Here is a 26,971-nt window from a genome sequence, read left to right as displayed (position 1 = left end):
GCTGAATCACTAAGGATAATCCTTATTAAAAAGTTACTTTATCATAGTCACTACATCTATGGAGAGTTTCAAGTCACTGGTAGTAAATCCTTAGACCACTTGAACTGTGTTATAAATGCTTATCTATTCTACGCCGTCTATCTACTATGATACAAAGAATTGTGCTGCTCTGAACTATACTGATATAACAATAATGGTAACACTTGCTCATTTGCAACTGCTCCCAAGCTACAGCATCTTTTCTTCTATACGCACACTCAAGTAATCTAGTTGCAGCAAACAGTAAATTCAAGATTATTTCTCCTTATATAGATGTTTAAACTAAAAGCAATTATCTTTCAAATAATCTTTATTATTAAAATTATTATCTCCTCTTAGTGAGGAGAGGGGGTGTTCACCAGTAATTAGGTATTCATGAAACTCAGATACCAGCAGATACTTATATGTATAATTAAGAAACATACATGAAGAACATGCAAGTTTCCTTCAACTGCACTGTCAAGGAGGTCCTGCAGGCATCACTCATGCCTCATCTCTATCTGCTCTCACTAACAGCAGAACAGGGGAGAAAAGAATACCCACAGTAAATGTCATATAAGACCACAACTAAGCCACATCCTTTCATGAGGACATAATCCTGTAGCAAAGGTGCATTAGCAAGTATATGTTAAAAAAAAATTATAGAAGGAAATTATTGCAGACCTTGGCATCCCAGTCTTTATTAAGATAATATATACACGTAACACATCTTCCGTCTCCATTTGGATTATCAACATGGCGCACGTATCCTGTTCCGTTGCCTGGATAACAAGCCACCATAGCCTAGAGTCAAAGAATCAAATGAGATAATTAATGTTATTTGTGGGGGGAAAAGCTATACATTTAATCTATATTAATTCCTATGCAATTCCTACATGAGGAACATAAAAAATAAATTAGTAATAATGGGAAAATAGGGTTTTCAATCTGTGTTTTCTTTCTAGTTAAAAGACTGGTTTGAACACAAGCAGATGTCTACAACAAAGGCACAAAACACACTGGGAGGAACACTGTTAAGGTGGGGCTGCTCCCATGTTGTGACTAATCCTTCAGACTTCCCTCCCTTGAATGAAATGCAAGAGAGGAAGAATGTCTTGTGTACAGTTAGCGTGAGCTTCTCCTCCTGTTAAGAATACTCCTTTTCCAGACCCAAGTTCACAAACCGTTATCTTTTTGTCCTTTTTTCCCCACCCTCATGTTTCCAACGCAAAGAATTCCTCCTCAAAAAGTAGCATCAAACTTTATTTTTAGGAAACTTTTTAGACAAGGCCATTAGCCCATCTTACTCAATCACTCCAAGTGCATTCTTGGGCTGGTGTTTTGTCCTGTACATAGGAGGTCTTTGAACCTTTGTTGAAACAAGCCTACACATACAACAAAAACATCCTTTTCAGTCAAGAAGTGAGAAACTGAAAACAGACACCGAACAGTAATCTGCAATAACCTCCTGACATCAAAAGACTCCCAGTACAGTAATATATTTAGCTTCCCATGTTGCACTTAGCCCAGCTGACTTGAAAGACCACTAGAAGGCGGGTTGGTTTCTGAGCCCTCAAGACATGCGGATGTGCGTGTGAAACAAATCAGTCATCTTGCCAACTGATGGCCTCATTAATTTTGTTACCTATCAGTTCACACGGCAAATTTGTCACATGGCACATCCCCGTATCTTGCGCGTTTGCTGCAAGTAGTCATCATTTCAAGTTTTTGACAGAGATCAGAACAAACTTTTCCAGGACAAGTCATTCACTGCCACAACAGTACTTGGATGTCTGCAGTGCCAAAACTTTTTGCAGCAAGTATATTAAAACAAAAAGGCAAAACAGTGAGTTTCTGCTAGCAATCCAATACACCTCTAACCTCAATGGATGTCTACTGTCTCTAGTTAAGTTAGAACTTAAAAGTCAGGCCCCCAGGTTTTCAGACTTCAACCATACTGCTTTTACGTAAACTATCAAAAATAGCTTTCCCATCTAAGTGTTAACTGCGAAAATGTAACCTATCAGATTACAAGTAATTCAAATCAATTACTTCAGTGCATTTTTTCTTTATATTGATATATTTTTCCTTTTTTTCCCAGTGTTACAAATAAAGCTTTCCACAGTTTACATTACTTGCAAGAAACTGTGCTTTGAGTAAGCTGAGAAATAAAGTACTGTGCAGCTCAATCAGTAAAATATTTGGATATCACATGTAAGCAGAATGGATTTTGCTATAGCAGCAAACATTTTCAAAGAGTTATTTCCATATATACTCTAAGGGAAGGAGCACTTTCTGGTAGTTCTTTCTAGGCTGAAATGAGAATATAATGTTTGCCAAAAAGTAGCACTGTGGTTATATTAAAAAAAAAGAAATCCAAACTGTATTCACAAGACAAAGTTACTACATGGGTACAGCGCCGCACAAAAAGTACTCAAAACTACAAAATGCAAATATACTTGTAATTTTGAGATTAGGTACTTCACCTTCTTAATCTGTTTACTCTAATCATAGCTTAGTCATCATGACAGGTCTAGTGTTATGTAAACATATTACATGTATCAAGTAATGTGACCTAATATTTGGCAAAGTCATTACTTATCAGTTTTGCTGCAGGAAGATAAACCCACAAAAGCCAAAACACTGAGTTAAAGACACCAAATAACGTAATAAGGGTTCTGTAATTTCCTTTCTTATGGAGAAAAAAAAGGAACAAAACAAAAGCAAAGCTGGGCTGGAAGAGGAAGAGACTTGGTTTCCACTGAAAAGCAGCCTTCTTGAAAACAGTCCCACGTACCACATAGTCCCTATCAAGCTCTCACAGAACATGAATAGTCCTGAAAGCAGAGCCAGATCTAATCCTGTATCAGCATTCCTAATAACAGGAAAGTTTTAATTTAAGGGGTTTTGCTGAGAAGTAACATGCAAGTTAAACCCTGATGTTAACTGTTGCTCAACATCTGCATTAAACAACTACTAAAACTCATTCAGAGTGAAGAAAACTCTGAGATCGAGAGAGTAATGTCAGTTCTCACTGAAATCACGAGTTCAACTCAGAGATGAAAAGGTCTTCAGGCACGTAAGTGACCTAGATATCTGTCACTGAGCCAAAAATCCTACTGTTAAAAGCTTAGGACAGTTCCCAGATCTCTCTGGCCAATACAGTGTTTTCTTCCAAGCACATATTTAGTTGCTGCCTGTTCCTCAAAAAGATGATTTTGCAGTTAGAGAAGCATAAATTTGCATCCTATTGCCATAGCCTCCTTTATAAGGTACTGAAATGTGTACTTGTTCTCTTTGCTTAAGGGAAACCAAGAGAGGAATCTCTAACATCAGTGTTGCTTATGAAAAAGAGGACCAGCAGCACTTTTTGGAAAGTCTGGGGAAACATCAGTTATCATCAACTTACCATAAAGAACTGCCACATTAGAGTTTAAAATACTGTCAATGTTTTAAAAAAAAAAACAAAACAAACTCTGTTTTTTTATTTTAGAGCCTGCAACTTTTGCTATCACCAATTGCAAGAGACGAGAAACAGTCTTGCTGTGATAACTTATTAATAATAAGTATTTATTATAACAGTAAGAATGACTCAGCCTTTAAAAGCAAATTGGAAAGCAAACAAATCTGCCAATCAGCCAGTGCAACATAATATCCATTGCTTTTGCCTGTTAGTGTGACAATGCCCTCTCAATTGAGCTGTGATAAGGAAAGCCACAAAACCTAACAATTTACAAGATACATGAAATGCGCTATGTGAAGCCAGTTTGTGTCAAACCGTCACGTACTGCAAGATTACTCACATCTCTCTTCTGTGGGAAAGGACAGAAAAGTGACCCAGGAAAATAATGAAATCACTTTGTTGGTGGTGCTTTACCATTTTACGGTATACATAAGCAAGCAAATAAATATATCTATGGTGGGCTAAGAGAAAATTTTGGTTTTGTGGCTTTTAAAAAACAAACAAGCACGCCCCTAATCACTGTTAATGGCAGTCAAGAGAGCTGGGCATTTGAGACCAAAATGTCCAAGATTCTTTAGTATTTTAGATTCTGAACAATGAAGTTGTTAGCTCTCCAAAACACAGAGCTACCTATCTCATCAGTTCTCTCATAAAAGTAATTGATGAATTCAACTCAATGCATTACTCGCATTTTCTTAATAAGACAAGGAGGTCTCCCCTTTTTGTGACTCTCAGGCATCACAATTTTAAAACATACAGTAATCTTAATTTATGCAAAGAATATATTTAAGTCACACACTGGATTTGTATACCCACTGGATTGCTTTGCAAACACTTAATATTAACCTTCTTTATAACCCGACAGCATACTCCTTTAGTCTGAACACTCATGGAGAGCACATGAGCACTGTCCTAAAATACCCTCTGGAATTCATGAGTAATCCAGAAAGCATGAAGACGCCCTCCCCTCTCTGCAATCCGCCCAGCTTGTGTCTACCAAACCACAGCACTGCACACTTCAGAAGATGCTGATCACTCGTTCACATACAGATGTTCTATTTGTAAATATTTAACTCTGGAAAATTAACTTGAGCAACGTTAAGTTATTAATTGAATGCATAGATTATTTGCTAAGCATAAGCATCCTCGGTGTGTCAGCCACTATTCTAATTAGCAATTAAACGCACAAAAGTAACACCAGAGACCATAGTCTGATCCATAGTCCATAGTTTTGTTCCCAATGTAAAGAGGCATCAGCTAAGGCACAACTCTGGGAGCACAGCATAGCAGTGCACAGAAAACACCAGTTCAAATGGGAGTTGCTTTGATCCCCCTTCGCAGAGAAGTATGACAGCCTCATCCACTCATAAAGAAGGAAAACTCGCAGGTAAAAAGACTGAAGCTTTTTCCTCTATCCTCTCCCCTTTCTCTCACAGATGGATTCCTACAAGTTTATGTATTGCTCCTTAAGAAAAAGAATAGCAGACTCTTAGGAAAGAGGAAAAATACCAGTTACACGACAACACAAAATTCCTTCAGGGGAGGGGGAACAAAAACCCAAACCACAAACATAAAATGGAGAGAGGACATGTGTTCTGTCATATTAATTTATTAATGTGAAATAACTTTATTGTTCAGCTCAGATTAAAGAAAGCTGCATCAGTCAAGAAGATGTCACTTTTGCTGTTTGCTGAAGGAACTGCAAATCTCAGGGAGCAAAACAAGATGTCTAAATGCAAGATCAATGACTTCCTACCAAAATTTATCAGATGCTATCACGAAGACTTCACTGGAAATTCTCAGCATGGGTCATCTGACAGATTATTCAAAGAAAAAAAAAACAACAAAAAACAACCCAACAACCAAAAACCACCACCAGAATTAAGAACCAAAGGAAAGACAAAAACACCAACAAACCTGACCTGTCCCTGTCTGGCCCATCTGTAATGTATATCCAGTTCAAGAATTTGTTCATCCCTGACAAACAACAGTCCCGAGGAAATGTAACTCGGTTTAAGGACATGTCACTAAGATTTTCCACAAGGTGTACAAAGCAACAATCAAAATGAAGGAAAAAAAGACTGTAATGGTTCTACCTTGCACAAGTGTAGTCAAGATGACTGACTTTAGCATGCTAATGTGGTACAACTTGGCTTGGATTCAGTCTCCTGCAGATTCTTCACAGAGATGCAAATGCACAACATAAAATAAGTATCAACTGAGGAGAAACTTCTGTCAGCCTTACCCAAAACAGAGGAAGCTGAAAGGAGCAAAATAAAATATTTGAGACACAGCTAATCAAAGTATTTCAATACTAACTTCCATCTGAATAAAACTTTGTTATCCTCTGTGATCTAGGAAGCAAGGCCTAGAGACCCAAGGGTTCACAGAAGTCATCACTGAAACTAGAAACTCTGGAGAGCAATGCTAGCACCTGCAAAGATTTCCTCATTAAAACCCATGCCTTTCAATCACTGTCAACTGGAGAATCTGCAAGAGGAATGCAAACCACTGCTTATGGGTTTAAAAATTAAATAGCACGGTAATACATGTCCCCAAGAGAGAATGGGAATCTGTAAATTTGAGTTAGGAGCTAACAAAGATTAGACAGACATATTGCAGCAGCTGTGAATCATTCATCTTTCATCCCTCTCTCCGAAGTTACACTACAGCCACCCATTTGTCTACTAGCAAAGGAGTATTTTCTGCTGCATTTTAGCTGCAGAGTAAAAACAAACAAACAAACAAAACCCCTACTAACTTCAAACACAAGCTATTTGGGTCATCTTCTGGCAAGCACAAGAGTAAGCTGCTCTTCTAGGAAAAAACAACTGAAGGCAAGGACAACAAGTGTGGGTCACCCCAGGCTGGGGTGACTGCTCTCCTGTGGCTGCTGAAGGTAGCACCAGGAGCTGTAACTGGAAAGCAGGCCTTGGCAAAGCTGCCAGCTCTCCAGGCCTTTCAACGCAATAGCTGATACAAGATTTCCACCTTCTTTGATAGAACTGTATTTCACAAGCATACAAAATCAAACAACGTAGCACACCATCGAAAGCTTGTCACAACAGATCAATACTTTCACTACATTGTTTATTTCTAACTTGCCAACCAGATGTGGATTTCTCAGACTGAAGTTCAGAGAAAGCTTTGCCGATCTAGCAGTTCAGCAGCAGGCTCTTCAACTTCTCTTCAAATTAAGTCACTGTTCTACTCATCTTCGGTTTTAAGTGTTGCTTACCTGCTTACAACATTCACTTCACACATCCTAACCACCTGACAGAAATCATGCTGGTTCAGTGGCCACATCCAACCCAGCACTCTAGGGCCAGAAGATCCACATCAAGTTTGAATTTAAGCCAAACACCTTGAATGTAGTCAAGGTGCCACTCAGCAAAACAAGCTCAGGTATTTTTTGCTGTAGCTACATAAACTTTGGTACCCCTCCTTTACCATTCAATTCTAATTGTGCTCAACAGCAAGATCACACACAGTTGATTTCCAAATAACATTCCTTTCATTCACGCATGCTCACAGGCTCTAAGAATTTTCATGAGCTCTTGAATTGCTGAAGAAATGTGTATACAAGTTTGGATAATTCATCAGTTCTTCCAAATGGCACAGGAAAAAAAAACAGAACTGCAGTCGCTTTTCATGCAGAAAACGACTGTGAATGTGGGATGTGCTCACACTTTGATGAATACATCTAATAAATAAAATAGTTGCATAGGAAAGAGAAGTTCCCATGAAACTATCAAGAGCCATTAACCTGGGGGAGATGGCTGCCACAGGGACAGAAGGCACAACCGCACCTGGAAGCTTTGAGAGAGCCAAGGGGAAAGCAAGGCAATCAGAGAAACACATTTCAAAAGGTGAGCTGATAAGCAACTGAAACCGGTGTTATAGGCAGACATAACAGGAAGACCTAAAATACACTTCCTAACTCACAGCTGAAAGTCCTGCAGCCCCCAGCTGCTACTAAACTGCGATAACAAGATTTAAACATTAATGAGTTTCTCTCTGCTCTCCTCTACACGAGCTGTTAAAGTTGCAAGTCTCAAATCTCCAAATACAAAGAGAAGAGATCGCCGAGTCAGCTTACAAGCTTCAGGGGAAAAAATGAAGATTGTATCTTCCTTAATAGTTAACACACTGGCATTTTCCAAGCTGCTAGCCAAGTTGGGTAGGTCATGCCTATTCTCAAAATTGTGCCAATTTGACCAAAAGATGTTGGTTTAAAACTCAATCAGTGAAGCCAGTGCAAACACCATTACAGTTCTTCAATATTACAAAGGCCTGGCTTCCATTAACTTAGTATCTAACTACTTACTAGGAAAATAAATTAGGAAGATAAAACTGGGTTCAAATCTAAAAAAAGTATACAGAGCTGTGCACTGGCTGAACTGGCAGATATTAAAAAAGTTTTTCCAATGCATCTCAGAATATAAACAATGTCTTCAGATCTAAACCACCTGCATTCCCTTAAAAAAAAAAAAGCACATCCCAGGTACGTTAGGGCTTCAATGCGTGAATAGCTCCTCTAAGGTTCAACATGACATCCTAATAGTTTTGGTATCAAAGTCTCCTACAAACTTAAAAGTCAACAACCCACAAACAAACAAACAGAAAAAGTCCCCAGAGATACTTAATCAAGGCTTCCCAACGATGAAAAGCACTGTCACCAGGGAAAGAAATTCCTCTCTGAAAAGCCTAGGAGCAAACAACATTTAAGTTCGCAGATGAGAAAGGTTGAAAGCAGACCTTGATTTGTGTCAACCTAAATCTGTCTACATTACGATTAAAGAAGCTGACCAATACATGTCAGATTCAAAGAACTGTTGAATAATGTAAAATGTGTTTGTAAAATTGGCTGGCCTCCATGGATAACTCCCCCATCCCTCCAAGAGAAGCAGACTGGTGACTCAGTGTTTTGGCGCTGTACAAAAATTTGACAGAGAAATAAGTCAGTCAACAGAGATTTTAAGAGTCTGTTTTTAATTTAACATCATAAGTGCTTTGAAATGAGTAATACCATTTAGAAAATAACTACTTTGCAACTTCCCCACCCCCAAGATGGCGCAGAATGTTCTGCTCTCACATGAGACTAGTCAAATTACTAGTTTCTTCGCTAACCATTCAGAGAGAGTACAGAAAAGCAACATCTTGAAGAACTAAAAATAACACTAAAATAAACTACGACAGTGCACTAAAATAGTACGAAACTAAATCTCACTGTACTACATCCCTTAAAACATATTCTGACAAGTCATTTGTGCACGCCAGGTTTCCAGAGCCAACCATGTGACATCAGCAGCCATGCTGATGGATGGCACACTAACAAGCGTGGTTACCTATTTTAAGATTATTACATACAATGAGGGAATTCGTTTAGTTGTGTGAGATCTACTGCATAAACTGAATTTACATTACCTTCAAAGTGAAGTATAAACCTAGGCTAAACGTCAAAGCTGGAGAATTTTTATACTACTTAATATTAGGAGCAACTGGGAAGGGAGGGAAACCCTAAGGATTAAGGGCAGGCACGGGGTGGTGGATTTTTGTCTCTCTTTTTAAAGAAAATCTCACTGCAATATCTGAGAAAGTGAATGGCTGAGAGATTTGTCATTTAAAGGATATCACTCACCATCACTAACATTCTCCCCCCAAAACTGTACATACTGAGAAGCCTGAACTTCTTCCCTATAGAAAATAACCATACACGATAGTTTTGCTAAATTCTAGAAGAGAGATAAATACTTTAAAAACTGCAAACAACTGATTATAATTACATAATTTCTTAATTAAAACTGTTAGATGTTTTTCCACAGTTAAGGAGCAAAATAACCGCGTAACTGAAATTCAGCTTGCAGGAAATATATCTTTATATATACATTTGAATGTTGTGCAACTGCATGGCAATAGGACTGCATGTTTAGTACCATGGTGAGCCAGATACTAAGAGCGCACAACTACCTTCAAGTATCTTAAATTTACAGCATCTACATGAACATTTACTAAAGAGTCCAAGTCAATGTCTCTGCTACCGCTTCTGCATCTTAATGACAGATTTACTGTCATAAACAGTATATTGAGTAAAATAACTGTAAAACTAGTTTTAATTATATTTGCAAGGGGACATGCATGATCCAGCAATGCTCAAAGCATGCCAAACTTGACACCATACATTACAGCATTCATTCCTACTATTAGAGTCCAGACAATTCTTTGAAATCATTTATAAATTAAAAAAGCCGAAATAACTATGCAATGAAATGCTAATAGACAAACACTGTTTGAATTTATATTAACAGTGCACAAAAGCCTGATGGAGGTTTAAAGCCAAACAGCAACAAACAGCCTGTAATATGCTTTCAAATCACCTACAATTTAAATCCAAGAAATGCTGACTCTGCCCATACTGCTTTTTATGGGCTTTCACACAGAAACTGTCTCCATCCAAGCCCTTCTTTACCGTCCCACCAATAGGGCCTCTCTCCCAGCTGGTATAAACACCACTTGGGGTTTTGTTGGTTTTAATCAGATCAGTGTATCCAGTTCAAACGTAAGCAGGCATTATACAAATCCACTGCTGTTCCAGCTGTGTCAGGCTCCCACCAGTGCTCAGGGAAAACTCAGGAGCAGCTGTGGCCACACAGAGTTACAGACTGACCATAAACACCAGGAGCAGGACTGTTGACATTGGCAAGTGAGTCAGAAAAGTGTCTCCAAAACCCACCCCTTCCATCTATGTCCTAGCAGAGTCAGCCATATTTTGGGTTAAGGAGGTGTTCTGCTGCACCGGGGAGGCTGTGCCAGCTCAGAGCTGCTCCTGCAGAAGGGTGGCTCAGGAATGCAATGCATTTGCTTTTAAAGTAAGCAAGTTTGCTTACTCTAAAAAAAAGCATTTGCTTTTTAGAGTATGCAAGCACAAGAGGGATCTGAATGTACCCAATGCTGACTCCAGGCAGCGAGAAGCACCTGAGGAAACTGGCCACCATCTTCTTAAACACCTATACAGCTGACTACAGCAAACTTACACTTGTGGCAGCAACAAGATCTTAGGTTAGGACCTCCTGCAGAGAACACAGCTCCTGGTGCTGCTCCAACAGGTTTTTGTCGCCCTCCCCCCCATCCATCACAAGCACTTATACCCCAAGAGACCAGTGTGATGGAAAAAACACATCATCCTCATGCCTTGGGAAAAATAAAACACACTGTTCTGTCAATTATCTGTTGATTAAAAGGAACCCATCTGGTTTGTTCCAAGACCATTTATACCTGGCATTAGGAAACTGCTATGAAAACAACTAATCCAGGGGAAAAAAGCCATCTACTTTCCTCCTTACCACTATTTCAATAACAAAAATAATATTTTTTATATTCATCAAACTATTTGCCCTTCCTAAAAGGCAAGTAGGCTTCTCCACAGATTGGTCCTTCTCTGTGAACAACTAAAAAACCCGCTGATGCTATCAGTAGTCAAGGCTCCAGTCAATGACCATTGCTATGACTGTAACTTAACAAGTATCAAGGTCAGAAGCAAGATGCTAATCTCAAACTCTGAATTTCCCTCTCTAAAAATCAGAAGGTGACAGAACCCAAACTCCACACAAAGTGATGATGTAAGCAGAAAAGCTATGCTGTACAAGACCCAACAGGAACAAGAAGGAAGCGTCTCTGAAACACAGATTATTTTCCTCTTTCAGGGCATTCAGAAGAGCACAGAACCAGGACCTACCTCCACAAAAGCTCACACAGAAAGTTAGAAATCCTAACACGGAGTTAGCATACAATCACATACTCTTAAAGCTTCTTACAAGCACCGCATTTAATAAAAAAGGGAAGCACACTGTTTCACATCCCACCCAGAAATGATGGATTTCAAGACAGAATGTGCACACCTCATTTCTCATGTTTCTGCAGAAAGGTTCTTCTCTATGTCCCTGGAAATCCAATCAGCAGGGACTTTTCTGGTAAACCAAAGGACAGTTAGGGCTTTACGATATACCATACTCATTGGTGAAAGACTGCAGGGATTAGCAATAGTAGCCTAGATTAGAGTATAAATTTTACTATTCAAAGCCTGCTCCCAGCTTTAACTTGTGATCCAAAAGTAAAATAAATAAATAATTAAAAAGGGATAAATGCAAAGTAACTGATGAAACAACGTTTGCCTCACTCTGTAAACACCCTGAAATAACTCAAGGATATGAAATCCCCAGCATCTTAAGCTACAGCAGTGGAAATTACTGATGTAAAGATGATGTACAGTGAAGCAAAAGGAAGATGAAGAAAGAGAAATAGGTATCAGAACAGCAGCACTGAAAAGTCTGCAATACTGGAAGGGAAAAATAAAGCTGAGTACCATGAGAACTAAGGAACAAATGGAACAACAATCAACTCTGCAAAATACTAGACTGCAGATTTCTATACAAGAAATCAACTTCCCCTTCAAGTCAGCAGGCAATTACTAAGATTTCAGGGTTAGCAGAAGCATATTTCCCAGCCACAGATCACATTTTAAAATAAAATTTCTACATCACTACTGAAAATACACAACAGATCTTTTACAACGTGTATCTTTTATTTTACACTTACAGTGAACAGCAGTTTCTGAATAGGAGACAGCATTTCAGGAAATTGCCCATGGGCAGCTAACTGATTTACTGACTTGTATCATGTGTAGCAGATGGGCCTGTGTCTTTACACTAAACACACTACAGATCCCAGAACTCACTTTGGATCCTCTCTAAGTCTCCACCTGATCTGAGATGTGCAACCAGAGAAGAGGAAAACCAATTTTGAAGCCACAGAAAGACTGAAGGGATAGAGAGGGAGGAAGAGGAGGAGCAGGTAAGGACCCATGGCCGGCAGAGGCGCTTGCCAAACATGCACTGCAATAATGAAGGGAGCAAGTTCCACAGTTTGGGTTTTAATTGTGACTGCCCTGCTACTAACCCCATGAAACCAAGCTGCCAGCACTAACAACGGAGATACCGTCACGCCTCAGCTATAATTGCTTTTCTGTTTCCTCCAGTCCCTTAATCAACCACGCTACAAAACATCTTGGACACTGGAGGTTACCCTCAGCACACAGAACTGCAACTGAAAATAAGAAAAAGGGCACCGCTCCATGCACAGCGCAGTACTGCTGTGCTCGTACCCACCCACTGCGCACAGAGGGCTGCTCGCATAATTTGTCTACCAGGTAAAATGTTCACATACATTGGCCTTCCAAAAAGCTAACTAGAAACAAACAAGAAAATAAATTCAAATTGCAGGTGCTACTACAATAGATAACTGCAGTGTTCTTAACAAAATTCTTCCATTAGTTTCAAATAGAATTGACTTATTTAATGTTTTAAATAATTACTTGGTTTTTGCTGGGGGGTGGGTAGACACAGGATTATTACATATGAAGATTTACCTTATATTTAATTATAAATTATTTAGGGAAAGCACTGGTTTTGTATTGCTTATTCATATAAGCAAACTGGGTTTCAAGTCTACACAGTTAACACATAATAAAATTAGCTGGTTACTTAACTATCTAAAATTAAATTCTCAAACAGGAGAATTTAGAGCTTAGGCTGCAATACAAAAGCAAAAGAGCCCAGGATGCTCAAGAGAAGCCAGCAGTGTGCTGTGGCACCCTGGGCAGCACTACCAGGAGCACAGTCTGTAGATTGAGGGAGATGACAATCTCCCTTTCAGTCCCAGCCTGTACCGTTGCACGGGGCTCTTCCAGGTGCAGGGCTTTGCATCTGTCCTTGCTGATCTTCCTAAGGCTGCTCTCTGTTTCCAGCCAGTCTGTACCTCTCTCTGAATGGCAGCTCTGTCCTCAGGCATACCGACTGGTCCCCCAGCTTGGCACACACACAAACCCTGAAGTGCTGTAAAAAGACTATAATACACTTTATTCCCAGGATTGATATAAGCAATGCTATGCAGCTGCCAGCAAGACAACTGAAACTTACTTCAGAAAACCAGATTTTACTTCCTCTGTAAAGGCAACCTCAATTAAGGGTTCCAAAGCCAAGATAACCCTTCCTTGTGAATGAAAGACAGATGATGACAAAAAACATGAAAGATTTTTCCAAAGGAAAAGTCTCAAAGGGACTTCATCTTCCCATTACTGGCAAATTCTATTCCCCACTGAGCCCCTGATGAATTCCACTGCTTCCTCTGGAAAGCTGTACCCAAATTGGGTGGGGAAAAAAGAAGGGGAGAAAAACCCAAGCTCATTCAAAGGCAATTTTTCTCTGAGGTTTTACTATGGAGTTGTGACTAGTGCCACTGGAGAAGCTAAAGCCTCAGTGGTGAGGAAGGATCACTTGTTACCAGCTTTGGCTTTCAATGGGTGTGCACCTTCTAAGTAGCAGGATGTGAGTGTAAAAATGAAAGGCACAGTGGAAAGTCCAAAATTACATTCTGCTAAATCCGTGTAGATATGTGAGAAGACTAAACTTAAAATAAAGCTATCTGATAGTATCTTTATCTGCATTTCTTGTCCTGAAGAAGAATATTATTTTCCATGTTTACAAGGCTCTTTATAAAATGTTATAGGAAAACAGGTAAAAGTAATATACACTTATATTACCTATATAGCTTACAATATAATTTTGGCGTAGTCTTTGGCTCATGAGAGAGACAACTCCCATTTTCTATTTTCACTAAGGAAAATGACAGTCAGGACTCCAGTCTAGGAACTGCTGTGTTGTTCTTGAGTCTGTGCCAGGTGTTAGGAGGCCTTAGGGAGTCACTACATGTCATTTTCTCCAAGCTATAATGGAGATTTAATAAAAAGTTACTCAAACCGTTAATTTTAATGCAAAAATTAGAAAATTTAAAATATAAAGCATTATAAACATGAATTTTACTCCCAAGGCATTACAAAGCACTGGAACAGGCAAAGCAAATAGCAATAAAACAGTAAATTGCAATAGGAATTTCACTATAGCAAACTAACCTCCTTTCAGTGAAAAATGAGGAGCTACCAGCAGGATCCCCAGAGGACCTGTACTTTTCGTATGTGACCTGGGAAAAGGGATTGAGCAGCAGAGCGACGGTGTTCACATGCAACACTGAAATATGTTGCATAATCTACTCCAGCCCTGACTGCAGAAGGGTGCACAGATGGGTGAAACAATGCCAAGTGCCTGGGCAACAAAATAGCAGTGAAATTCAAGGGAGAGCAAGTACAAAGGAATATCCCCTGGGGAGGGCAGGAGGGGAAGCCTTCTTATACACAGTCATGTCTTCTAAACTGGATAGCATCCCTTTAGAGAACATCATCTCAGCACAGCAGCAGAGGCAACTAAATTGTTCTAAATCACTAGAAAGGGAAAGGCAACACAGAATACATCACTATGTCAGCATACAAACTCATCATGTACTTGTACATTTATACTGTAATTCTGGTTGTCTTACCTTAAGGGGGGATTAGCGGAACCAGAAAAGCAAAAGCTGCACAGAAGAGCAGCGGCAATGACCAGTATCCATCTGAAGAAATACTAAAAAGACTACAGTTCTTCAGTTTAGGAGGTAAAGAGTATCAGCTGAAAAATGTATGGATGCAAGTGCCAGATTTTTAAAACCTTGAAAGTTAAAAAAAATGGGAAATCAGTGTTCACAACACCGGGTCTAGGAGACACTGAAATATCCACAGTAGGTTTTAAGCAAAAGGAAGTTCCTTTCCCATCTAATTAAACTGCAGGACTCGTTACAGGATGTTGCAGAGGCCAAAAGTACAAATGGCTTTCAGAAAAGATTACATAAATTAATGGCAAATTTGTTCATCCATCTCTGCATATTATAAGCAGTGGTCCAGACAAAACCTCTGGCTCCTGAATTGCCAGAAGGTAGATATAGAAGAAATAGTTTGTACACATTTTGAAGCTTCATATACACGCTGATTATTGATTTTTTACAACATAATGGTATGAGCACAGATGACAAATACAAAGAAACAGACATCTGACAAGGATAAACTTCCATCTAGCAAACATGAGGAAGCAATGTGCTAGAATCTGAAACTAGATTAGCCAGAGTGCAAAAATGGCACAAGCTTTGAGCAGAGTGGATCATAAGCATCTGAACAGTACAAACACTTTGTTTCACTGGAATTATTTTGGATATTCTTCAAAAACACATCACTTTAACCTACAATTCAGGGATGGTCTAGCATCTAGTTCACGCAGAAGGTCACTTCAGATGAGCACAACTCCATCTGGCTTCAATTTGCAATGAGATAGAAGGCACGAATGGTCAAACTGGCATCTCCCAAGAGGCATGTGGCTCTTATCTTTGGAGTGCAGTGCTTACAGAGGATAGTCCATCCACAGGGTGCCTGCAGCTGCCAAATACCTGGCAGAGAGCAGCAACCAAAGCGAGCCCAGTCCTCTGCACCCCTGCCAGGGGCAGTCTGTCTCCCTCGGCACCTGCTCCTTCTCTATGTTCAACAGGAAAGCAGCCCATTGCTGTGGTCCCAGGTCTCCAGGGGAACACAGGCAGGAGCAGCCCGTCCACATTGGGAATACAGGCAAAAGGAAAAGAGCTTGACGTTAAACAGGGGGGTGAGGATTGTAACTTGAGAGCTGCAGGGTTTTGATTTCTACATCACTCCGACAAAACGCATGAGCCTGACTCTCACTTGTTCAAAGGGTTCCTCCTCTCACTTTCCTGAAACTGTTCCTAATGTTAAGTGGGTGGCATTTTTCCTAAGCAGAATAAAACTAAAGCATACTGAAAATAATCTTGTTCAGATGCCTGCTACAAATTTGCTGCATAAAATGAAGTAAAAATATGGGAAAGATTAAAGTAAAGCACTTTTTGGTAGCTTGTGGCTTTGAAACAGCGTATTGCACTTTTCTGTCTCCCTAGCAGAAAAGGGATAGCTATCCCTCATGCACTATGCCTCTCACTATAGAAGAGGTTCCAAAATAATGTATAACTAAACTAATTTTAGAGATGAAGTATGAGTCCCCCTATAGATAAATAATTGATTTTAATTGTGAAGTGTACATATGCTGACTATCCTAGAACAGGCTTGCATAAGGGGCGTATGACACATGAACTATAAAACGGGCAACATGGAAGAAAAGAGTGAAGAGGCAGCAGCACAGTCTGTGGTACAAGCAACCACCTGGATGACCAACAAAGATCCAAGCTAGGAACAGGTTGAACTGTTGTGGCAGTTACATATCTGACCACAAGGCTCCTTTAAGAAGTAAATAATCACTAGCAGGAAGACAGACTTCTGGTCACCTCACTCAGAGGTGCAATAAGCAGGACTTACTGCTGACTGTGCCATTGCTGGGAAAAAAAAACCAACCAACCAAACATTTTAACAGACTTCAAAAACTGGCTTGTTTTGTATTTCCTCCTCTCCAAAAGGCAGTAATTTTTCTTCCACAAGACGGCTGAGGTTGGCAAGCACCTCTGGAGATCATCTGCTCCAGTCTCCTACTCAGAGCTGGGTCACTCAGAGTGGGTTGGGTGACCAGCAATTGGGTTTCAAGTATCTTCAAGGATGGAGACTCCACAACCTCTCTGGTAAGCTGCTTCTCTGTTTGATCACCATCAGTGGAAAAAGCATTTCTTATGTTTAAATGGAACTTCTTGCCTTTCAGTGTGCCCACTGCCTCGTCACTGGGAACTGCTGAGAAGAGCCTGGCTCTTCTTCACTCCCCCCATTAGGTATCTGTACACACTGGTATGGCCCCCCCAGGCTTTCTCCTCTATTATTAATCCACTATTATGAAGCTGAGTGCTTCTGACTGGCCAACGCTCTACTATGTGGAGGCTAAAGGAGACACAAATAAGGTTCAGCCAAACAGAGGTAGAATTAGCCAATATCTATTTCACTGGGCATCACATAACACACCAGCTGAAACAGAGTCAGTTCAAGATGCCCTTATCAACTTGCCGCAGTTTCCTTTCTCACAGGGGCAAGGCTGCATGCCAGCTGCCTCAACAACAGCGCAGCAGCCGCTGGAGCTGGATGGGCCAATGCCTGCAGCCGAGCACAGACCCCACGCTGTCCGAAAACAGCAGAGGCTGTTGAAGGAGCTTGGCATCCACAGCGAGGGTCAGCTGCTGGAACAGATGCTTCAACAGGGTAGAGAGCAGCAGCAAGAAAGAGATATTATTAACCTGCTATAAACTGCTTGGGAAACCTTTCACACATTGCATCTCCTGTCTTTTTCACACTGCAGAGAACTGAATACATGAGGATTTCTGCCTCAAAATCAGCATGGACCAAGTTTTTGATCCATAGCAACTCAAATTCCACATTATCACAACAATCAGGTTAGTCCATTATTGTAACTCTTCAGTTTAATTTGACCAGTAACTTCAGGACTGTTCCAAGCATATAGCTGCAGCTTTCTGAATTACATAAACAGGAAGATTAGAGACTCTGGCACACCACAACCTCAGCAAGCCACAGCAGGAGCATGCCGAGCAGAGAAAACAACTGCCTCTGCCACTTCATCAAGAACTTTGAGATATCAAGGGAACAAAGCTATGTGAATTGACAATACAAGCTCCTCCTGTAAAAAGATTTCATTTTAAATAAAAATATTTATATTAAAAAACAGCCAAAACCAAGCAAATACATATACCTCCCAAGTCTTCAGCCACTGTATTGCATTTTAAAACTTCTTGCAGTCATCTGACAACCAACACAATTCCTCCACCCTGTTAAGACCATAAGGGAGAACAGCTTCCTGAGCTCCCTCACTGTGTTGACCTTTGTATCATTTCCAACATAATGCCTGTTTTTCCGAAACGAGGCAAGGCAGTCTCTGGCTCTGCTCTGACAGCAGCATCTCCTCCAAGCTGCACATCAACTGTGTAGCCCAGAACGCCTTCATGGTCCAACTCTGTCCTCTGAGCTGGTCTGACCCTAAATTAATGTGCAAAATTAAACCTCAGGTATAAAACAGTCTTTTCCATTAGACCCTATTAATCACCCTACAGGTATGGCCTTAATCGCTTCATTAGAGCGCTATGCACGCAACATATATATAACCGCCCTACCTTTACACACCATATCCACACAGACGTGCAGGCATGCACATTTCTACCCAATTCCTATTTATAACATTTTACGCTAACAAAAATACTCTCGAGTAGTTTTAAGTTAAATACCAAAGAACAAGAAAGTCTTCAAGTGTAAGTAGCTGTTACGTGCATAAAAGCATTGCTCTATTTTTGACAGACGCTGCCCTGGAACAGCGAGTGAATTAGCTTTCAACCTGAAGCTTACGCCTGCCACTTACCAGCTAATTCTGGCACAAGCCTGCACTGAAAATATGCGCGATCAGCTATCGTCAACCAATAATCTGCAGAAAATGGAAGGAGTTTGTTTACAAAGACTTCATGAGCACCAACTGGCCACAAAGACAAGCATTAGTTGAAGAGGTCAGTCAAATGTGAAAGACAAAAAGGGCATAATAAAAATTACTCCATTTAGTGGTAGCTGGAAAGTAAAGAAAAAGCTTTACAGTTCTGTTCACTGAAAATACTGCTTTCGATATATTATTTCCTTAGTGCAGTGTGAGGAAATATGCCAATGATTAAAGAGCATATACCGACATATTCAGAGTAAATTTATTTCCAAAAAACACTTGTGCCACTGTATTTTGTTACTGTAAAGCAGGGGAGTGACTGTACAAGAGACAAAGTGTCCCACGAGCACCTGCTGAAGCATCAACTAACCAGTACCTAACTAATCACAGTACTTCATAACTGAATTTTGAACCGAAATAAGTGCTGTCTTTGCACAAAAGCTCTTTCAAGGAGCCTAAAGAAAACCAAATCTAGTTTTTGGATGGGCAAGATTAAACTTTTGCTTAATATGGAGTATCTGTTTCCCTTTTATAAAACAAGTTTCCTCTCAGCTGCAGCAGAACACCTTCATCGAAGCTGTAAGGTTAAATGTACCTTACCAGCTACACACATACTACATATGTACCGCCATACTACATATGTACCGCCAGATACATACATAAATACCAGCACTCGGTACAGGACAACACGGCAGCATTTTGGAATATTCTAATAGCAACCCTAGCGTGTTCAAACCAAAAGCTGTCAAGTATTAACCCAGATGGTCTAAACACCACAACTTCATTACAAACACCATGAACACAGGTAAACATCATGAAAGAAAATAATATGCTGCCAATTTATTTGCAGGAAACAGCTGGCAAGCTATTCAGAAATTAAGCATTATCTAGAAAAAGGAAAAAAAAATATCCTCAAACACCCAGTCAAGGTTACTGACACAACTAACCCAGAGATCTGAGGAGAACTGCTGTTCACAGTCCTATGACTTGGCAGGACATCACTTCCAAAGAATTTCAGTCCAAGAGGCCACTGGCAAGGGAAGACAGCTCTTCCTCTTAAGCTGTACAGCTATGATGAGGAGTGTCCCACTTGATTTTTGGGTGGTATTGAATCGAGCCTAGGACAGACAGAACAGCACATCAAAGCAGCAAAACGATCTATCAGGAAAAAATGAAACTAATGACCAACAGTATACTGAAATTACTGGTACATAAACCACAAGGCTGCAGGTTCCTAATCTCCAAAACAGCGAGAACTTGAAAACTCTAGTTGCACAGTCAAAAAATTACTGGAAAAAAACAAGCAACAAACCAATCCAGAATTTCATCGAGCTACCCTAATGCACCAGGGAACAGAGAGAAAACAGGACAAGAAAAGTGAAATAGTACTGAAACTGCCCACATCAAACCAAGCTTCTGAAGCAGAACAAATGCTGGACCCAGCACAAGGCGATGTGGCTGAGCAGGGACTTTCCTCATCAACAGCAGCAAAGAGAAGCAAACTGTAGCACAGTGCTTACTCATCACAGAGGGTGCCAGCCCAGCTATGACTTCAGAGACAACCGAGAATGTCTTCAGTGCTAATAAAACTCCAGGGGAATGGATAGGGACAGCAAATAAGCACAAGAAATCTTAACTGGTAAGCTGGTGTTGAAGCTTTAGAGAGGGGCAGGGCAGAGATGGGGGTAGAAGTTTTCAGTTTTCATTTGGAAATGAAATCCTTGTGCATGTTACATGGAGATCACGTGGCGGGTAGACTAGCAAAGCTTCTGTACAACACTGCCACAAAAAACATCCTTGGAGGCCAGAACAATGCAGTTCTGAAGAACTGAGTCTCACACTGAACATGGAAGAACAAAGGGGAAAAAAAAGTTAAGAAAGAAAAAATACACAGAAAGCAAAGATTTCTTAAATTGTGTTCAAATCATCACAAACAATTTTTGGAATAACTAGTCCCTAAGTGCTAAACTAAGGCTACAGTTTGGCAAACACTTTAGGCTGGTATAAATTTGCACTGCTGCTGAAAGGAAGTCTTACCATCTGCCAGCCCCCTGTGCCAGCACAAACATCCGAACACTGAACCAGGAGCACTTCTTCTGCCAGCTTATATTTCAGATGGATCAGTTCCCCAAACCAGTTCACTGGATGGCCATGTAAATACTTGTGCTGGCAAAGAGCAACTACTTCTCCGGCAGCGCCAGCTGAAAGTGTTCACTGAATTACAGCCCAAGAGACGGGGATATGGAGAAGTCACAGGTGGTGCTCCCCACCCTCAGGCGCTATATTCATGCCACACTTCAAAGTTACATTCATTACAGTTTCCCTTCAGACACTACTATATATTTATGATTTTCTTTAGTAAGAGAACTTGCCAGAATCTCAGCAATGTCTACATGTTAAATCTCACTGGCCACAACCAATCATCTTTTCTGGATGCTGTGCTTCTCAATCAAAAGATCACTTGCATTAGAGACAGCCCCTTGATCATCTATTGTTTGGGACCCAAAATGCTTGTACACGAGGAACAACAAACGAAACTGTACTCATTGCACATCAGGGCTCTGCCCCAACCGGAATATAAAAATTGCAAGCCGCCCCAAGTATTATGAATCGTCACACAATGCCACTACCAACAGAAACACCAATATTGGGAAAACAATTTATAAGGATGAGCATGGGTCATATCCTAGCAAGGTCAACCAACTGAAGTGAATACTGGGAGACAGAGAGACCTTACCATGCTTTCCTCCAACTCGGTGACAAATTCAGACTCATACAGTCATCCATTAGGAATCAGTTAAATCAATAAGTCTGCCACCAAAAAATAAATTCAACACATGATAAGTGAAAAAATCCACTGGGTGATATAGAAGGACTTCTGCTAATGCATTCCTTTCTATTACCCAGGGAGCGATAAATGCCACAAGCAAATTGAGGACAAGCCTCAAAAGCCTACAGATGTTCCTCATCTTGGATCTCCATCACAGCTCTTGGCTCCTCTGATGAGAGTGGGACTCACTCAAGCTGCAGCCGAGCCCCACATCCACCTCTGTGCTCACTTTCCTTCTACCAGCACTTTGCCACCACCATCAAGCTAATTCAACAGGGCAGAGTCAGACTAGTCCAAATCTGGAGCCCTCTAGGTCTTCAGAAAACTCTAGGATGTTCTAGCACACAGCATCACATTGAAAACTGATGAGCATCCAGGGGATTATAAACAGCAGTTAAAGTGCTTACAATCAAGTCGGTTTGTTTTGAGACCAGAGGCGGGGAAAAAGTATGGGATAAGCAATTATGTAATTCAAAAGTTTCAAGAAAAACCACATAAGCAGGCTTGCATGATGTGCAGCCCATAACACAAATTTTTAAGCCACTGGTGACTGAGAAGCAGTGGGTGACCCTGGCCTACTGGTAGAGGCAGGAGAGCATTAAAATGCAGCAATTTGAACTGTAGGTCTTCTGATAGGTTATTATAAGAAGTGGGAATGAAGAAGAGACCTAAAAGGATGAACAGGGACTGTCAGACTGTCTATCCAATCTGCTGCCAATAAAAGGCATGGGTGTCCTGGTTTAGTGGGACGGAATTTTAGAGTCAGTTCTGTGTTGAGGAAAACTGCAATTTTGTAAGGACTACAACACTCTATTTCATGGGAGCAAAGTTGATAAAAACTTTGTTACAAGTTTCAGCTACTACTGGTATGCAGGTTGCCGCAGTGCTCAAGGTCTTCAGTGGTTTTGAGATAAACAGATGCAGAGGCTGAGAGGAATGGAAACCTAGGAGAGGCGGCCTCAAGGTGACCTCAGGCTGACCAATTACTACTATTCCTACCATCAACATCCCATTCACTATAAACTGGGGAGTTTGCTGGGGATGTCCCTTCTGCCCTCTCTTCCTCCCTCCTACTCCTTCTTCCCTCTTCCATGGCTGACATCTCAAGAGGGATGGACTTGCTTACAGTCCTAATCCTGAGGCCTACTCCCTCACAACAGTGGCTAACTGTGCACTTATGATATAACTTATCAATATTAGGGTTTATTATTAAATATATTTCTATTTCAACACACCAATCCTTTCCTTTTCCTGACCCCCACTCCCCAGGTGGGGAAGCAGCATCAGGCGAAGGAGCAACTGCATAAACCATGACAGAGTAGGGTTAGGAGATGAGTGGCACTGGGTATGATGGGAGCAGAAGCAGGAACAGCTGACAGACCAGATGTCCATTTATACAGTAGCTATAAGGAGCCCAGTCCACAACCAGGATCTCACAATATTACTGCAATACCATTAAAGGATGCCAATTTTAGATTCATATGAAGTTTTAGTCAATCACAGAGTTCTCAATAGGGGAAAGAGAAACCTAGCAAAACAAATTGTAAAGCTGCCCCCTCCTATACCCCTTCTCAGCCTCTATGTGGGGAAGTAGGAAAAACCCTCTCACCTGGGTGAGATTCAAGAGGATTTAATTTCCTGACTTCAATAGTCAATTAAGGTGTAAGCCTGCTCATCAAAGACAGGACAGCAGGAAACAGAAATACATGCACATACAAGTGTAGTAACTGATAAGGAAAAAAAAACAACTTAGTATTTTGGGAGGCAATGGCAGAAGAAAAACCTAGAAAATAACAGGAAATAGGAGAAAGAGACCACAGCTCATATATGCAAGTATGTGCCACCGTCTGCTAGAGAAAAGAAGGAAGCAGTGTCTGGAAAGAAAGAGACCAGGAGAACAAAAGCAAGGAATGCAGTAAGTCAGGACTTTGGAGATGAGTAAGTAGTTTGCCATTCTCTTGTACCTGCTGGTGTACTGTCCACCAACCTCAAAGGTGGCTGGCTAGTTTATACCTACTGCTATGTAGGTACCCTTCAGGCTGGAGAGCAATCTACTGATGGTCAGATCTAAGCAAAATCACATCAGTTTAAGTAGATCAATTCTAGGTAGCCCAGTCAGTCTAGAAAAAATCCCTAACAGAGACTTTCAAATGTAAGGTAAAATGTTAGGTGTGAGAAACCTTATTTCATGTCCTTTATCTCAGAGACACGCTTTGATGAATGTAGATCAGTTTAAATAGATTCCATTAAAACAATATAGCTTTTTCCCTGATAGCTAATTTCAGAATACCCATCTTAAGATCGACTTCTTTCCCCTGCTTCTACGCACTTTGTAGAAGTGATGGCAAGTTCAATGCAGATACCACCAAAGGGCACACAAGTTAAGCTTTCACTAAATTTGAAGTGATAACTTAGGTATCATGACTTCCATTTTATTGATAGCTTTTCTTCCCCCAACACTAAAAGCAATTTGCCTTGATCAACAGTGTCATTAAAATCTTTGATCAATAATCCACTCATTCCTGTAAAAGTACCCAGCTGCCAGTTAAAGTGCAGAGAATAAAACTCAAAAGATTTCCCAGGTATGTTTAGATAATGAAACATTTTTGAAGACGCAGTTAACAGAAAAAGGGTAGGAATTTCAGCACACTGTGGAGCAGATTTATTTATGATTCATTCCTTCTAATGGATATGCTTGTTTACAGAGCTTGAACTAGATCTGGTAAAGGTTAAAGATTCAATAAAAGCTCCTGTGATTTCTGTAACATAATGCCAACCCTTGCACAACAATCAAAAACAAAGCCAGCTTTCTAAGAAGACACTGCAGTGAATCCAACAACAATATTTTAAATAACTGGCTGCAAGTGGTTTGGGTTTTTCCTTGTTTTTCATGTAAAAATCTAACAAAAAAAATAACTAGGCTTAAAAAACCGAAACAACTCACCTTTAGAACTGTTGTACAAAATCACCTTTTCCCCACAGCTACAACACTGCAGATCTGATTTCTCAGTAGAAGACATTTTGAGGAAACACAAACTCCTAGACTTCACCATCCCAGATGTCCTCAGCACAGCTACACCCATGACATTTATGAGCACAGCCCAATTCTAGTAGGTCTCCAGTTGCATGAGGTGCCATATCAAGCTGCAAGCATTTCATGCTGTGCCCACCCACCACCTTGTGCGGCTAGAGATCCCCAAGGGCTGGAATACTTTTGCTGGTTTAGATGTTGGGGAATTACAAATCTCACCAGTGACACTGCAAATTGGTTTATTTGGCACCTTCAGTACACCAAGTTCTCCACACACCAACTACGCAAACCACAAGTATTGTAACATACTCACACAGGAGTAGTAAGATTATTCTGTAAGAGCTCATTCAGCCGGTGCATGCTACATTTCCAAGTATTTTGGTCCTATTACTTGAAATGAAACCAGTAAGAATAAATACTACACGTGGATCGCTCCTTTTAAGAAGTCTTTGCTGTAAATGCAAATCCAGCATACCCATCAAGATTTGAAAGCAGACAGTATTTGACTAGATAAACTAAGCAGCTCTCACTAGGCAAAGTGCACTAACAGAAGAGCACCAGAGTAACCTGTTGCAGCGATTACAGTATCTCCACTGCACACCCATCTATACTGCCAAGAATAAAAAGTATACATAATACTGGGACTCCTGCAGCAATGCAACCAAACCTCTGTTCAGAAAAAAGGAGGGGCAAGAAGTGAGGAAAAAAATTACTCCAGATGACCAAGAGGTGACTGTGTTTATTTTACATTTGCCTTTTCTGGACAGCCAGGAGCACTTGAAGGGATGTACAGAAGTGTCTACTGCAGGACTGCTCCCCTCACCACAGCCGTTCCGCTCAACTTACAGTGGCAGAGGAAAGGTACCATTCGCCACGGAGGCAAAAGAGGAAAAAAGGTGAATGTCCCATAGCTCCTACCTCTGAAAAACCCCACGTTTTAACAGATCAGACCCTTCCCCTGACTTGTCCATCTTTTCTCACCAATTGCTTCTGTTTATTCAACTCAGAGGTGAACCTGTGAGAGCGATTAACAGATTTCATTCTGCTCGTGCTGACACTTCAGGGAACTGAGCTTTTCTGCCACGCTATGAGCACTGACTTTTGTGGGAAAATAAGCAAGGGAACGTGAGAAGACAAAAAGTAATGTAGTTCTGTACCACCAAGGAGTAACACACTGCACCTCTACTGATCCGATTTCTCCAGCTCCTCTGATCTGCAAAATACAGAGGAATTTCAGCAGTGACTGAAAACCATGTGAGGCTAAAACATCTTCATTGCTTTGCTGCTGTTCCACAAAAGCGTGCAGCATGAAGAAATTTTTCAGTCTTTCACAATTAGCAAAAGTATGCATTACTACTTAGAAATATAAGACACAGTAGTCCAGGAACTGGATGCATGATTCAGGATTACAATTCCACCAGCCTTTTTCAAAAGCCCTGACACATTATTTACAGAAGCACACTGCTGCACACAGAAACAGTATTCCTCTTAACTGCATAAAACTGAAACCCAGCAAAGCCGCAGGTATTTTTAGAGTGCAAATTTGAAGTAAAGGGGCCTTAAAGAGATTTAGGACTGTCTGAAAGGTAAGTTGACTCAAAAAAGTCCAAGCTAACAGGAACCTAGGAGGAATCCAGACCACGTTCCCTTTAAAACGTGTTAGCACAGTACTGGTTCAATTAAAGATACGCAAAGACATTTAAAAAAAAAAAGAAATCCCACCCACTTTCTTCTATCACAGGATTTTGAATTTCCCGTGCCCCAAACAAATCAAAGGCTGTTTTTTTGCCTTCCAGTTTCTCCCCTCCTCCCTCTCGCAGCTTTCTACCAGCTGAGCCTCTGCAGCTGCGGCAACAACAGCCCGCCTGTGGCAGCGCGGCCACCGCGGCGGGACGGCTCCTGCCGGGTCACCCACCCGCTTCCTGGTGCTGTAACAGAGGTGGAAAATTGTGAAGGGGCTTCCCCTCCCTCCCCCTTTTTTTTTAACTGAAAAGATACTGAGGAATATTCATTACTAGTCCAAGGGCGTGAATTTTCTTTAGAGGACTGGAAAGGAATAGCAAATTAGGCTAGTACAATGGGAGATTTTGACTCAGTTCTCTGGTCTCAAAATACAGCTGAAAACTAAGATTTTTGCAGAAAAGAGACTTGATGACAGCAGAAATAATAATAATAATAAAATCTTCCCAGTGCCACCCTGCTCCTCACGGCTGTGACTCCGCTGCCCCACCGATTGATTCCCAGTGCCACCGGGGCACTCGGGGCTCCTATCTCCGCTT

The 26,971-nt window shown here is 40.8% G+C and overlaps 1 protein-coding gene across 1 annotated transcript in view; it reads right to left on the bottom strand.

Moving 5' to 3' along the window:
• Positions 1-26,971, bottom strand: part of LOC104548572 (egl nine homolog 1) — a gene marked incomplete at its 5' end in the record, with an annotated part of 32,845 nt that overhangs the window by 5,460 nt on the left and 414 nt on the right. The window contains one exon of the mRNA XM_010194629.1: positions 703-822. Within this exon, the coding sequence (XP_010192931.1) occupies positions 703-822 (120 nt within the window). The remainder of the gene's footprint in view (positions 1-702; positions 823-26,971) is intronic.

This window comes from Mesitornis unicolor, unplaced genomic scaffold (genome assembly GCF_000695765.1).
Source record: "Mesitornis unicolor isolate BGI_N332 unplaced genomic scaffold, ASM69576v1 scaffold81, whole genome shotgun sequence".
NCBI classification, from domain to species: domain Eukaryota; kingdom Metazoa; phylum Chordata; class Aves; order Mesitornithiformes; family Mesitornithidae; genus Mesitornis; species Mesitornis unicolor.
The sequence above is the reverse complement of the archived record's forward strand: the minus strand, read 5'-3'. Positions and strand labels throughout refer to the sequence as shown.